We start from the raw sequence: 13,299 nt of genomic DNA, 5'->3' as shown, positions 1-13,299 counted from the left end.
AGAGGTTTTAGATACCCCTTGGAACATCTAGTGAGGGGTAGGACCAGTGAAGCTGTAAAAACTTTCTCGCTTTCCATTCATGAGGTAATTCCGAGATCAGTAGAGGAGGCAAAGCAAAAAAAGGAATGGTGGGAAGCAATGAAAGAAGAAATGAAGGCTCTGGAAAAAAATGGAACATGGGTAACATGTGAACTACCAAATGGGAAGAGACCTGTAGGGTGCAGATGGGTGTTCACTATTAAGCATAAGGCTGATGGGACAGTTGAAAGATACAAGGCCAGACTGGTTGCAAAAGGCTACACTCAAACCTATGGCATAGATTACTCAGAAACCTTTTCTCCAGTTGCAAAGATAGACACAATTCGGGTTCTTTTTTCCATTGCTGCAAACAAAAGATGGCCTATGCACTAGTTTGATGTGAAAAATGCATTCCTACATGGGGATTTGAAGGAAGAGGTATATATGGAAATTCCCCCAGGCTTTTCTAAAAACTTTAAAGGAAACGAAGTTTGCCGACTTCAAAAGGCACTATATGGATTAAAACAATCTCCACAGGCATGGTTTGGAAGGTTCACCGAAGCAATGAAAAGATATGGCTATCGGCAGAGTAATTCTGATCACACCTTGTTTTTAAAGAAAAGAGGAAAACTAATCACATGCCTGATCATCTATGTGGATGATATGATCATCACAGGTAGTGACAAGGAAGAAATAACAAAGGTTCGAGATAATCTGTTTGCTGAATTTGAAATGAAAGATTTGGGAGGTCTTAAATATTTCCTTGGAATTGAAGTCCTAAGATCAAAGATGGGGATTTTCATTTCTCAAAGGAAATATGTCTTAGATCTTCTTGCTGAAACAAAGATGATTGACTGCAAACCAATTGACACTCCTATACAAGTTAATCATGGCCTTGTGTTGAAGGAAGGAGGAGAGCCTGCCGACAAAGAACTGTATCAGCGGCTAGTTGGGAAATTAATTTACTTATCTCATACTAGACCAGATATAGCATATGCAGTCGGGGTGGTTAGCCAGTTTATGCAATCTCCACAGAAGGAGCACATGGAAGCTGTGATAAGGATTGTGAGGTATCTCAAGGGAACTCCTGGACATGGAATCTTGTTCAGAGACAATGAACACTTGGAAATAGAAGCTTACACTGATGCTGATTGGGCAGGAAATCCAAATGATAGAAAATCCACTTCTGGTTACTTCACTCTGGTTGGTGGAAATCTGGTAACTTGGCGTAGCAAGAAACAAAAGGTGGTTGCTCTTTCAAGTGCTGAAGCTGAGTTCAGAGGAATTGCCAGAGGAGTAAAAGAGGTATTATGGCTAAAAAAAATTCTTGATGAATTGGGTTTTCCACCTCAAGGCCCAGCCAAACTAAAGTGTGATAACAAGGCAGCCATCAGCATTTGTGGAAATCCTGTCCAACATGACAGGACAAAGCATGTAGAAGTTGATAGACACTTCATCAAGGAGAAACTTGAAGGAGGTATCATTGAGCTTCCATTTGTGAGGTCTGAACACCAGTTAGCCGACATTTTGACGAAGGGAGTTACAACTCAATCTTTTCATGAAGTATTGGGCAAGTTGAACATTGGAAATCCCGCTGATCAACTTGAGGGGGAGTGATACAATATGGAAAGTCAAATACCAATAATTTAGGAGAAAATTAAGCCTAAAATCAATAGAGCAGAATATTTTTGACTTTCCTAAACTAATACATGTATACAGTATAAATTTAACATTACAGAAGAATGAATGATAAGAAATTCTATTCCTCTAAATTATCTTTCTTTCTATCTTCTATCACTAAGACATGTAATGTGTACTCGCGTTACCTCAAAATTGCATTGTACAGGATTTGCAGAGTAATAAAGTAATAGCCACTAGGAAGGTGTAACATGAGCTTTCACTGGTAGTAGCTGAATTATAAAAGTAATCATGTTATCGTATCTAACATTTAATTTGTCACATAGTAAATATCTATTAACATGCTAATTGGTTGACATGGAGGTTTTCAATATACATTTTAATCTTTTTCTTCTGCCACATGAGCTCCCATCTTATCTGTTCCTCCTTTTTTCTTTCTTCTACCATCATCTTAAAATGAATTGATTATTTGAATAGGATAGGACCCACTTGATAACATTTCCTTTCTAAGTCAATTTTTTAACTTAAGATTTGGATCCACTCGATAATATTTCCTTTTTAAATAATTTTTTTTTATTTAAGATTTGGACCTACTTAAATCGTAAAAAAAAGTACTTGAATTAAAGAAATTTTCTAATCACAATAAAAGGGGTTAATTATATTATAGGTGTCCATATTTTTTAAAAAATTTTCTATTTTAATGTCTGAATGAAAAATATTTACAATTAAGTGTGTAGACTAAAAAAAAAATTACAATTAAGTGGCTCCTACACACGTGGCACGCCAGATTACTAATATAGCAAATAGAGATTCCACAAATTGTCAACTCAGCATGCCACGTGAACTACCAGCTCAACTCAAATTGCCACATTAGCAAAGCACATGATTGGCATGTGATTTTTAATATCGAAATTACAAAAATGGACATATTCTCATGGTAAACAAATTACATGGCAAAAGTAATGCCTAATGTTGAAAGTTGAGTACCATCATTCAATGCCGACTTTCAACGGTTACACCTATGGTTTAGCCGGTTCTGCCTTTGGTGGCTTCCGTGATGCCATCTACAGGTACCCTCTTTAGTTCTTCCCACCGAAATTTATAAATTTATTTATTTTTTTAATTCAAGCTTTTTAATCATTTTCAAATCCCATTTCTCAGCATCGGCTTTAGAAATCAAATCACCACCACCGCTGCTGCCTAAAATGCCATCTTTATTGGCGATTTCCAGTAACACTTGCCCAGTAGTACCTCCATATGATTTTGTAATTTTCACTTCTATGGCTATTAGACATATGCATCAACATTTTAGAGTACTGTTCTGAAAATGAAATTTGCTTAGAAAGGAAGAAGAAAAGGCAGGTGAATCTAATCCAACAAAATCAAAGGATTAGAAATCCAAACACTATCAGTTCAATTTAACTCTCCTGTAAATGCCTAAAACCTCACAAAAAATTGTCTGATATTTTAAAATTCAACTCAAGAACTTTCTCTCTTTTTTCTATGATTTTTTATTTAATTTTCCATGTGTGAGAGGAATCGAGATGGAAAGAGAAAGGTTGGATTCTTGATAATTCAGAGAAGCGTCAGAGGAGCAAAGGACGGGAAAGAGAAGGTTGAGACTAAGAGAAAAATAGGTGGGTGGAGATGAATGAGAGCCACTGAATAGATTACTCCTATTTGAAATTTTTTTTTTTTTTTTTTTAAATTTTGGAACTCTAATTTTTCAAAGCTCTCAATCTGCAATACAAGGGCATTCATGTTCATTGAGAGGAGATGAACCGACGTGGCAGTCGACTTGTCATCCTACACAGCTTATTTTTAATTATTGAGCGGGTTTCACACATCCTAATTATATTTTCAGCAAACTACAAAAGCTGAAGATACCTGATTGAAAATATTTTAGGAATTCAGACTCTTGATTGTAAACGTTTTTCGTTTAGACAGCGAAAGATTAATTATTTAGAGAGTTCAGATACTAAATTTATAATTAAGCCCAACGAAAAAAATACTCTGACATAAATATATTGCAATTTTAAATAAATATAGAAATAAAAAATCGTATCCTCTCAAGATTTTTTTTTATTTTTCTTAATGTCAAATTCTTTTCTTTAAAAGGAACTTTTAATTTAATTTTTATTAAAAAAACCTTTCCATCCCAAAATAGCAAGAAAGCAAATCCTCTTTTTAGCCATTGGCTAGCATCAATCCTCAAAGAAAGATTTCTTTCAATTTCCAAACAATCAAACAAATCCCTCCTCTCTATTCAAAGGAGACCCACTAGCATGTTAAACTAAAATCATATAATCCAGGGAAAAGAAGTACCAAAAAAAAAAAAAAAATGTCAAGATCTTAAAAATGAAGATATGGTCTCTTTACAAAGTAAGAGAAAGTGAGGGAAAGAAATTGTTCTATTGTTGCCACAGCTTATTAAGGGATAATTATAAATTTAGTGTTTAAACTTTTCGAAATTTTCTATTTTGGTGTCTTAATGGAAAAGTTTTGCATCATCTATATATTGATATGAAAATATGAAAAAACATAATTTAAAGGCTGAATACATAAATTTATCACTGAACTTGCAATTTTAATCTCGTAGCATCCTAAGTTTTGAAAATGACTTATCACACACTTGAACTTGTAAATTTTGATAATATTATAAGTCTTTCACCAATAATATCAATAATTTTTAGGGTTTTTAGCTTTTATATGTAAAATATCAACTTGATATATAATTAGCATGATTTTTAAAATAATAATTTTCATAAATTTTAATCTTTTAATGAGCACTTAATTGATTTAGTTTTACAAGGTAAAATGTTCATAAAATAATTTTGAAAAATAAAATATTCAGTGGACATAATTTTTTTAAATTAAAATATTTAATTGATCAAAATAAAAATTAAGAGTGTCATATAATTAAAATATAAAAAAAAATTCGAAAATGAATTTATATATGATACGGAAGATTCTTCTGCAAACATTTTTCGTCCTTTCTTCTTTCCTTATCTTTTTTTTTTTTTTTTTTTTTAAATGTTGAATTAATCTCTCCACGTGAATGTAGACATGAATGTAGTCATGTTAAAAATTCTGTTTCGAAGGTCCTCTTGCTTCCCTATCATCCCACGTCCATTTTTGACCGTGTTAATGTATAAATTTGATATTGAATTTTGGTTTTTCTTTTTTATTTTATTTTCTAAGCTTTTCACGAGATTCAATTATGACTTTCACGTTCATATTTTAATAATAACTGTATTCATAAAAATGAAATAATGTTGCGAAGTTTAATTATATCGTTGCACTTCAATATTTCATTTTGATAAATAACATAGTTATTATTGAAGTATAAATATACAGAATTATGATAGGTCTTTGCCAAATTTATACACTCAGATGATTAGACTATATTTTGCTATTTTCTCTGAGCAGAATGAGCGGTCATATAAGTAAATAAATAAATGCAATCAAAATCCCATCCACCCAGAGGAAACAGACACAGAAAATAAATTAGAATAATTGTTCACTCCACAACCTGGTACGTTGGTCCAGATAAAGAATCTCTTTGGTTGAGCAAACGTGTGCTATTTTCCAATGCCATATCCACTTATATATACTCCCTTCAAATCATCTTGAATCGCTTCCCCTTTTTCTGCTACTCATTTCTGTTTCTTGTTTCATTTTTCATTCTACAAGATAAAACCATTCCCCTGCTTCTGCTAGCACTGCCTGCAGATTGTTTCATTTTTCAATTGTGAGAATGAGAGGACTAAATTCTGAAGAATCTACAAATGATTTATCTGGAAAAATCTGAAACGAATCCTTACTGAACCATAGAAAACAAGAAGAATCACTCTCACCATTGCCTAATCCTCCTCCTCCTCAGAAGAAGACGAAGCTGGAGAATCCCACAAAACCAAAGACTTATAAAAAAGAGGAAATTAGAGAATCCCACGAGAAAATTTGAAGGTATGCATTCTTGTGGGTTGAAAGAAAGAACTCAAAATAGTCTTTTTTTTGTGCTTGTTTTGATTTTTAACAGAAGGGTTCAATTCTGCAGCAGAGAGAGTCCTTGGAGGCAGTTCTGGTAAAAACCAACAGTTGATGACTTGATCTCAACGAGGCAAGGCAACCATTGACAAAACATGAAAAGGGTAATGTGCTTCATAAAGCAAGAACTACTTTCGAATCTAAAAATCCATTTTTCATGGTTAAAACGCATCCATCATATGTTCATCCAGAGCATTTTATTATAACTATTAAGTACCTTTAAGTTAAGAAAGTCATTCAAAGTACACATATGTTGGAATGATTTTGTTGATTGAGCACACGCTTGCAAATATTAGCACGTGTGGATGAATCATCAGTAGTCAACCATTTTCTATTAAAGATTGCTAGCAACTTATAGTTATAAATAGAGGTGAATAGAAAGTCCATCCAATAATTAGCATGAACAATTTGGTTAATTTGTTAATCAACTAGCATTTTCCAACATACATGATTGCATTTTTGTTTAGGAAAAAGTATCTTTTAGTTTCTAAAATTTGATCTTATTTACTAATTTATTCCTCCATTTTTTAGAACTAATTTAATATCCCGAAAATTTCAATCAGTTAAATGAAGACGTCCTTCCGTTATTTTTATATATCTTTACCATTAAATCGATATGAAAAGACAAAAATATCATTTTTTCTTTAACGTCAAACTAAGACGTTTTCATTTGATGGATTACAACCTTACTAGTTCTCAAAAATAAAAACTGGAAAGACGATGTAATGAATTAGGTCAAACCTTAAAAATTAAAAAGAAAATTCTTTTTTGTTTATTATTATTGTCAAATCTTTAATTTAATTCTTAAAATATGCAGGGATGATTAGCAATTCTCATGGATTGAAATTATTAATTCCAAAATAATAATTAATTAGCATTTTCTTCAAGTTTCCAATACTAAATTTATAACCTAAAAATTAATTATCAGAACCAGTCACCAAACCTCTTCTTCCTCTCTCTTGCGCATTCCAGCCCCAGCCACCGCAGCAGCTGATAGCTCCACGCCGTTTACTCAAAAAATATTGGTGACATTATTTCTCTCGCTCTTCAATTTCTCGTTGTCTTTCTCATTTCAAAATCTACAATTTATTTCTATCTTAGTTTCTTCGACTGTGCAGACACTCGTTCTCGGCTATGGCTATCAATTTCACAGCCAGTTCACTCCACACCTCCATGTAATTCCATTATTTCATCTAAAGACACTGTTTAATTAGTTATTCAAAAAATCATTCATAATTCTTATTTGATTTGAATGAGTTCAACAACTTATTCACATATTATCTTTTTTTTATGCTTAAAAGTCTAATAAATCGAAATAATATTATAGCCTACACAGTAATTGTAACCCATATTTAAACAATCTTCATCAAATTAATGATAGTTGACTTCTCACTCTCCGTATCTTATACAAGACGTAAAAAGACCAGCCATATCAGCATATTATGTCTCGACAATTTAAATTCCTTTTTTATTTTTTTAAACAAGGGGCAAACAAAGAAAAAGATCATAATTAACGAGAACATAGTATGTTCCATTTTTTATCAGTCGCATGACTTATTACTAAAATGCAGCACTACAAATTTATTCCAATATCCAGGCACCAAGATTTCATAGAGGAGTTCTACCAATTCATCATAACTTCATCCTTGCTCAGAAGGTTGAGAAACAAACTAAAACCTAAGTTCATAACTGAGACAAGGAGTTCCCCACATCGATCACAAACCGGTACCTGACATCAGACTTTCCAAGCCTTTCCATAGCTGTGTTGATTTCATCAATTCTGATCACCTCAACATCTGCAGTTATATTGTGCTTCGCACAAAAGTCGAGCATCTCCTGAGTCTCTTTTATCCCTCCTATGTCACTTCCTCCAACAAGCTTCCTCCCTGAAGTTATAGAATGGTTACATTCGCACAAAAATTCATTTCAAGTTGCTTTGTATTTATGTTTTTCGTATGAATGAAAATATTCATTTTACTTGCATAAACTCAAATTTGTAGATTTCAACACAACGCTCCTTCTGAAACAGAATCATTTTGTATGACTTTTGAGTAACATATTAAAGTTATTTTCTATTTAAATCTTAAAGCATAAAACTTTATTCAAAAACACACCAACTCTTGCACCAGTACTATATCATGAGCGTATTACTGAGTTGCAGTCAAGTTCGTCAAAAGACTTGTAGCATGAGTTTTCTCAATCCGTTACTTCCTAAGTAGAGAAAAATAATGCAGCTTACCTAAAACTAGAGGAAAGATAGGCAGCTCCAGAGGCTTATCAGGCAAGCCCAGAGTGATCAGTTTTCCATTTGGCTTGAGCAGGCTAAGAAGTGGTGCTAGTGCATGAACTGCAGACACTGTGTCAATGATGAAATCCATACTACCAATAGCTGCCTGCAAAATAGCAAAAGAAATCAATAGTGCCTGGTAAACCATAATGCAATACAGTTGATTTCTCAGTTGAAATTAAGTAAACATTTTCGGTTTCTAAGCAAGAATTTATCACAAAAACTTGAGATGAAATTATTTACTAAATGCATACCCGCAATAATATCCACTTGCAAGAAAGAAAAAAAAAATCATAAATAGAATATAGTACCACACTTTAAGATATCGTCTCAATAGAGATATCGATATTTAACTAGCCACAGCCATATCCTACACTTATAGTTATCCATTCTTTAAGGATACAATTTAACAGATGGCTTGGTTAGGCCTAATTTAAGTTTATAAGCTACACACCTACATATAATCCCCAACATGAGCAAATTGGACCATCAGATCCAATTAAGACCAGTTACATATGAGGTCATTTGATATATAAACAATCCAAGTCAACTGAATGATGAACCATACATGTTTCGAGATTAAAACTTACTTTCAAAGTTTTTTCTAATTCACAAGCTAGGATATCATACCTTCATTTTTCCTGGGTCACTGCTAACAAGGAATGCATCAGCACCAAGCCTATTAAGTGCTTCACTTTCCTTCCTTGGTGAGGAACTAATAACAGTAACTCGCAGACCAAACGCCTTACCAATCCTCACTGCAACATGGCCAAGCCCACCAAGCCCTACTATTCCCAAATGCTTGCCTGGTTCAGTCATTCCATAATATTTCATTGGACTGTAGACTGTGATCCCAGCACATAATAATGGCGCACCAGCATCAGAAGGTAAGTTGTCAGGAAAGTGGAGCACAAAGTGTTGGTTAACAACAATCATATCAGAATAACCACCATAAGTTCTTGTCCCATCATGGTCAATCGAATTGTAAGTAAATATCATTTTAGGGCAGTAATTTTCCAAGTCCTGGTTGCAGTACTCGCATGATTTGCAGGAGCCCACCATAACCCCAACACCAACCCGGTCACCCACTTTAAATTTCTTCACGTTATTTCCAATTTTTGTTACAGTACCAACAATTTCATGCCTGCAGAAAAGAAGCTATATCTATTATCTAGCACATTTCACTAGCCACCACATGCATGAAAGTTCAAAGTTCTATATGACTACTATTTCATTAAAAAAATGGTAGTGAAGTTTGATTAGTATATCAGTGGGATCCTTGGCATTGCTGGTGCCAATAGAAAATTTTGAATCAAATTTTAAGAAGAGTTCTAATAGCCAATGAATAAAAAAGGATCCTTGCAATATTGTATTAAGGCTGATTTTAGAAAAAGTTCCAAATATGAACTTATTCCAAAATCAGTACCTATATCCATTAGACCAGCAAAATTATTTATAGTTTTGTTCTGATACATGCATTAGCAACATACCACTAGCAATAGTTATACCGAATAGGCTCTGCAACTATTATAATAAAAACCCAAAAATTTTAGAGAAATCATTCGTTGGGTACTACAGGATGATGGCAATACCGGTACATTACACATCTAACAAGGAAATAGTCAACCAATCAGCAATAGCTTGGCGGCATCTGCATATATAATGAAGTGAGATGCATATATAATGTGTAGAATTTCAGCAGTTATCCATTTGCAATGCTTAAAATAACCTAGAGCAAGTTTTGGAAAGTAAAAACAGATAAAAAAAGCAAACATGAAGAAAATACATATTGCCCCTTTCAATTGTCAATGCGGTAAAAATCAACCACCAAAATATTAAGAACTTCAGAAAAGAAACTACAAGTTTACATATAAATTTGAGATAACAAACATACCCTGGAACCACAGGGTAACGGACAAAACCCCATTCATTCCTGCAAGCATGCAAGTCAGAATGGCACACCCCACAGTAAAGGATTTTTACTGTGACATCTTCAACGCCATTCTCCCTGCCAAATTACAAGCAAACCTTAAAATAAAGATAGCAACCACAATATTCTCCAAAAAAAGAAAAAGTAATTATATATAGAGTATCTCTATGTTGTGCAATAATCACAAAATTCAACAGTGTGATGTCCAAGTGAGTAACCCATCTCAATTTTTATTTTAGTTCCTTTGTTATTATTATTATTATTTTCTATCAGCATAATTTGTCATTTTCACATCTACATGTATACTAATTGCTTATTGAGCTTTGACCTTTCATACATTCAATAGAGGCAACAAAAAAAAATTAGTAAAGCATATCAAAGTATAGTCTAGTAATAAGTATATATAAGACTTGAAAATTGAACCACGTTTAAATTCCCTCCTCCAATACTCCAAAAAAACAAAAAAAGATCATTAAACTAAATGTTCTATAAAATATTTATTATGGAACATATATATATATATATATGTATATATATATATATATATATATATAACAAGTTGGATCCATACAATGTCCATGTTAGCCATTCCTATTGAACCGTCATGGAGTTTTAAACTTTAAACCCATCAGCCCCATTTAATAAACTACAGAGATATAAGTCCAATCGTTTGGATTAGATTAGGTATCCATAGATTATCATCCCAAAATACTCATCCCTTTGGATTAATCTGCTGCCCCTTTGGATTAAATCTGGACTCAAATATTCAAAATAGTGGCATCCAAAACCCCAACCACATAATTTATGAGAAGCAAACAAGGATAAGAAATTGGGGATTAATGGCCCCACAAACATAAATAAGTCAATAATTATTCCACCAACTCCAGAAGCTTAGCTAGGAACCAGTTCCAATAACATCCCATCATGACATACACGTCCTCTCCCTATATTTTTTACAGGAACTGTTCTGGCCTTCATGACATATATGAGATGCGATCGCAAGAGTTCCTTTTTCTTAATTCTTGAGTTCAAGCCCTGTATATATACCCCTTTAAAGATTAGGGAGGGAGTGTTTTGATTATTAACAAGTTTGGCTTTGATCCATGCGCACAAAAAAATATTTCTAGACTAACCATGTATTATATTATCAATTTTTACATGTGATTATATTATACCCATTAAAAAAATGGCAAAATGCCTTCCAGTAATTGGATCATCATGTTACAGACTAAGAAATCAAATAAAAGAGCACTCTGGTCTTTCTTTGCATACGTTAGAAATTAAAATAAGCTATACAATAGAAGTCAGCACCCAAAATTCGACAGAAATATGCGTAAATTATTCAAATATAAAAATGTCATTTGGATTCTGTTTAACCAGACACTGGGTCTCATCTCATCCCCATAAACATGCATCAAAGGTTAAACAAAGAAAAGAAAAACATAAAAAAAAAAATAAAAGAATAACCTTCGAGAGAAATGGAAAGGAGAAAGGATCCCAGACGTATCTTTGGCAGCCCAACCAAATGCCTTTTGCGGGTGTTCTTCTTCTGGTGATTTTGCCATTCTCTCTTTCTCTCTCCGTGCAGTGGTATGAACTGTTGTAATTTTTCAGCACAACAAGTATCAGTTATATAGATAAATACAGTGCAGCAGGGAAAACTCCAGAAATGCCCATGCTCTTCTCTAATTGATAGTGCTTTTATTACCGTCAGTCGGTGACCAGTTTGCTGATACTTTGTTTTATTTTTTATTTTTGTTTTCCTCTTTCCCTTTATATTATTTTCCTTGTTATGAAAATGAAATTCTAATTTCTAACCGTTAAATTAAAACTTTTATCAATTTTTTATATTTTACTTCCAAATTTTAAAATTTTATTTTTATTAAAAATCATTTTTCAATAGTTATGCAATTGATTTGTAAATTTTCAAAACTTGTAATATTTAAGTTTAATTTAATACATATTGTCTGTAAATTATAATTATAATATTAAAAATTTGAACTAATAATTATAAATATATATGGCGATTATTATTATGAAAAAAATAATTATTTCATATAAAAAATATCAAAATTTATTTTTATAAGAATTAATTTAAACCAATAATTCTATTAAAAATTATTATTATGAAAAAAATAATTATTTCATATAAAAAATATCAAAATTTATTTTTATAAGAATTAATTTAAACCAATAATTCTATTAAAAAGAAAAAATGTCAAAATTTAGAGTGTCTAAATAAAGTAGACAAAAAAAAAGGTACCACTCTGTTAATAATTAGAGAAAGTCTAATATTAGCTGTTGTATTTTTAGGGTTTGGTGGATAACATAACGGTTTAAATTGATAAAATAGCTTTCGATTTAATTGTTTAATTAAAAGTCAAAAAAAATATTTAATTATTTAATTTGTTAAATTCAGAAGAAAAAAATAGCTATAAAAAAAAATTCATTAAAAGCAAAACGATAAATGTTAAAAAATTAAACATTATAATATTTAATATTTCATAAAAAAATTCACATAATTTATAAAAGTTATTATAAAAATTATATTAGTGAATACTAGTTACATAGTTTCGACGAAACAGGCTTTTAATGTTTTAGAAACGTCTTCCGTACGTAATGCTACTCCTAAACGGAGGTCTGGTGAGCGTTGGCTTATTATCACGCCTCTTAATAAAAGACAACCCCACCTCCAATTGAGGTTTGTTGGAATTATTCGGTTTTACCCTTTCGCTTTTGTTAAAAATTATTGATTAAAAATCACTAATAATTAGTATTAAAGTGAATTATATATATATATATATATATATATATATATATATATATATATATTAAAAGTAGTATTTAACAATAATTTTCAGACTAAAATTTAAATTTGTATCACTAATGTGAAATATTTGTAATATATATATTAAAAATGGTCAAGGTCTCTCAACCACAGTTGTTTTCACTAATTTGTAAGTCAATGGAAGGCTTCATTTTGTAAGTCAATGGAAGGCTTCATCCCTATTGTGTAGTCCGCAGTATTATTTTGACTCATAAAAACAATGACTTGACTTATATTGAATTTTGCATCCTATAAAATGTCGAGTATCCTTTTTCATTACTATTAGGTGTCCAATTTACATGCTTTTAAGTTAGTTTTATAGTTTGTTTATTTAAATTTACTACATCTTTATTCTTAATCTTCTTAATTTTAGTTCTTTTCACATATTTAAGGCTTCTCTTTGAAGATTTTATGTATGATGGAGGATTTATATGAAAAAGGAAGCAAACTAAAAGAAATTTATGCTCAACATGACTTTTCTCCAAGAATGATCCTTACTTTGCAAGACAAGAAGAAGATTTTGAAGGCTAGAAGATCAAACCTTCATTTAAG

The 13,299-nt window shown here is 31.8% G+C and overlaps 1 protein-coding gene across 1 annotated transcript; it reads right to left on the bottom strand.

Moving 5' to 3' along the window:
• Positions 1–7,213: 7,213 nt before the first annotated feature.
• On the bottom strand, positions 7,214–11,608 carry LOC105636594 (putative cinnamyl alcohol dehydrogenase 9). Its single transcript, XM_012219909.4, has 5 exons — positions 11,388–11,608; positions 9,885–9,998; positions 8,621–9,134; positions 7,943–8,096; positions 7,214–7,589 (listed from the first exon to the last, which is right to left on the bottom strand). Exons 1-5 carry the CDS (start codon positions 11,483–11,485, stop codon positions 7,387–7,389), a joined length of 1,083 nt encoding a protein of 360 aa, XP_012075299.1. The 5' UTR covers positions 11,486–11,608; the 3' UTR covers positions 7,214–7,386.
• Between the last annotated feature and the right edge of the window lie 1,691 nt (positions 11,609–13,299).

This window comes from Jatropha curcas, chromosome 3, assembly GCF_041381405.1.
Source record: "Jatropha curcas cultivar XTBG-Jc1 chromosome 3, XTBG_Jcur_1.0, whole genome shotgun sequence".
Lineage (NCBI taxonomy): Eukaryota > Viridiplantae > Streptophyta > Magnoliopsida > Malpighiales > Euphorbiaceae > Jatropha > Jatropha curcas.
Note: the sequence above shows the minus strand (reverse complement) of the source record. Positions and strands in the feature narration are given on the sequence as shown.

Coding starts and splice junctions, on each gene's coding strand:
- LOC105636594 (XM_012219909.4), bottom strand. CDS start 11,485: ATGGCAAAATCACCAGAAGAAGAACACCCGCAAAAGGCATTTGGTTGG. Junction 8,097..8,620: donor GTGACCCAGGAAAAATGAAG/GTATGATATCCT, acceptor GCTATTTTGCAG/GCAGCTATTGGTAGTATGGA. Junction 7,590..7,942: donor TATCTTTCCTCTAGTTTTAG/GTAAGCTGCATT, acceptor CTATAACTTCAG/GGAGGAAGCTTGTTGGAGGA.